This window comes from Bos mutus, chromosome 10 (genome assembly GCF_027580195.1).
Source record: "Bos mutus isolate GX-2022 chromosome 10, NWIPB_WYAK_1.1, whole genome shotgun sequence".
Classification (NCBI taxonomy): Eukaryota; Metazoa; Chordata; class Mammalia; order Artiodactyla; family Bovidae; genus Bos; species Bos mutus.
This window is the reverse complement of record NC_091626.1, coordinates 81,066,068-81,067,955: the sequence shown is the minus strand read 5'-3', so window position 1 is coordinate 81,067,955 and position 1,888 is coordinate 81,066,068. Positions and strand designations below refer to the sequence as shown.

The window sequence follows — 1,888 nt, the reverse complement described above, 5'->3', positions numbered from 1 at the left end:
TTTACTTCTTTTTGGGCACACTACCCTGAATATTTTACCAAAATTTATCTTCCCAATTATACTTTTCACTTTCAGATGTAGATGCTAAATTTCAATGAAATTTAAATTTCAGTGAGATAAATTTTAACCAAAGTCTAGAAAATAAGTAGCCTTTACCATCCTACTAACTGACAATCTTTCTCTCTAGGTTATTTTAGAGGACATGCTGAGTAAAATGGATAAAAGAAATCTGTCTGTAGTGTCAGAATTCATACTTCTGGGACTTTGCCAGTCATGGAATAAGCAAGTCTTACTCTTACTGATATTTTGTATGCTATATTTGACCATTGTATCTGGAAATATTGTCATCATGATCTTAATCATCACTGACCCCCGTCTGCATTCCCCCATGTACTTTTTGTTGGCCAACCTGTCCTTTGTTGATATGTGGCTTTCTTCAGTAACTACTCCTAAGATGATTACAGACTTTGTCAGAGAGAACAAGACTATTTCCTTTGGAGGCTGCATGTGCCAGATCCTCTTTGTGCATTTTGTTGGAGGGAGTGAGATGGTGCTATTGGTGGTAATGGCCTATGACCGCTATGTGGCCATCTGCAAGCCACTCCACTATTCAACCATAATGAACCTGCAAAAGTGCATTGGGCTTGTGGTGACTTCCTGGACCATTGGCTTTGTGCATGCCATGAGTCAAATGGCTGTGATTGTGCAATTGCCTTTCTGTGGCCCCAGGGAAATCGACAGCTTTTTCTGTGATATACCACTGGTAATCAAGCTTGCCTGCATAGATTCCTATAACTTGGGAATATTAATGAATGCTGACAGTGGGGTTCTGGCCATGACCTGCTTTATTCTGCTGCTGATATCCTACACATATATTCTTCTTACTGTTCACCAAAGCTCTAAAGCTGGTACATCTAGGGCACTCTCTACCTGCACTGCCCACATCACAGTGGTGGTGCTCTTCTTTGGGCCCTGCATCTTCATCTATGTGTGGCCACTCAGCATCACCTGGATGGACAAATTTCTTGCTGTGTTTTACTCTGTTATTACACCTCTTCTAAATCCAGCCATTTATACCCTGAGAAATAAAGAGATAAAGAATGCTCTGAAGAGATTCAGAGGCTACTACCTACATTCCAAGAAGAATATTAATGCCTAAAATCTCACTGGAAGCACTTCAAATTGACAACATATAGACCTTATAAACGGAGAAGGCAGTGGCACCCCACTCCAGTACTCTTGCCTGGAAAATCCCATGGACGGAGAAGCCTGGTAGGCTGCAGTCCATGGGGTCGCTAAGAGTCGGGCAGGACTGAGCGACTTCGCTTTCAATTCACTTTTCACTTTCATGGATTGGAGAAGGAAATGGCAACCCACTCCAGTATTCTTGCCTGAAGAATCCCAGGGACAGAGGAGCCTAGTGGGCTGCCGTCTATGGGGTTGCACAGAGTCGGACATGACTGAAGCGACTTAGCATCAGCAGCAGCAGCAGACCTTATAAAAGAGGTTGAAAATTCTAGGCATTCAATTTATATCTACATGTTATGTCTGTCTCCAAGTCCAGAAATAGGAGTAATTTAATTTATGGAATTTCAACAACTTATTAGTCAACCAGTAGAACACCATGAAATATTTATCTAAAATTTAAACACTAATAATCCCTTTTTGTGAGGGGATTATCTAATCAGTCTTCTTATGCCTTTAACTGAGCTTTAACTCTTTTAATGAGAGTTTAAACTCTCATTTGAAGTTTAACTCTGAAATGAGAAGCTTAAATTTATTCAGCCAAGTCATACCTCCATCCTGATAGATAGCATCTGAATAAACTTCTCTTGATTTTTCTCCTAACTCCATTTGGAAAATGTTTCTGTAATATTCACTCTTTTCC

General features: G+C 40.3%; 1 protein-coding gene across 1 annotated transcript; it reads left to right on the top strand.

The window, feature by feature from the left end:
• The first annotated feature begins 211 nt into the window (after positions 1 to 211).
• Positions 212 to 1,159, top strand: LOC102281674 (olfactory receptor 4K14-like). Its single transcript, XM_014482613.2, has one exon. It carries the CDS (start codon positions 215 to 217, stop codon positions 1,157 to 1,159), a length of 945 nt encoding a protein of 314 aa, XP_014338099.2. The 5' UTR covers positions 212 to 214.
• The last annotated feature ends 729 nt before the right edge of the window (positions 1,160 to 1,888 follow it).

What these genes read in the sequence shown, in the direction of transcription:
- LOC102281674 (XM_014482613.2), top strand. Translation starts at nt 215, where the DNA reads ATGGATAAAAGAAATCTGTCTGTAGTGTCAGAATTCATACTTCTGGGA.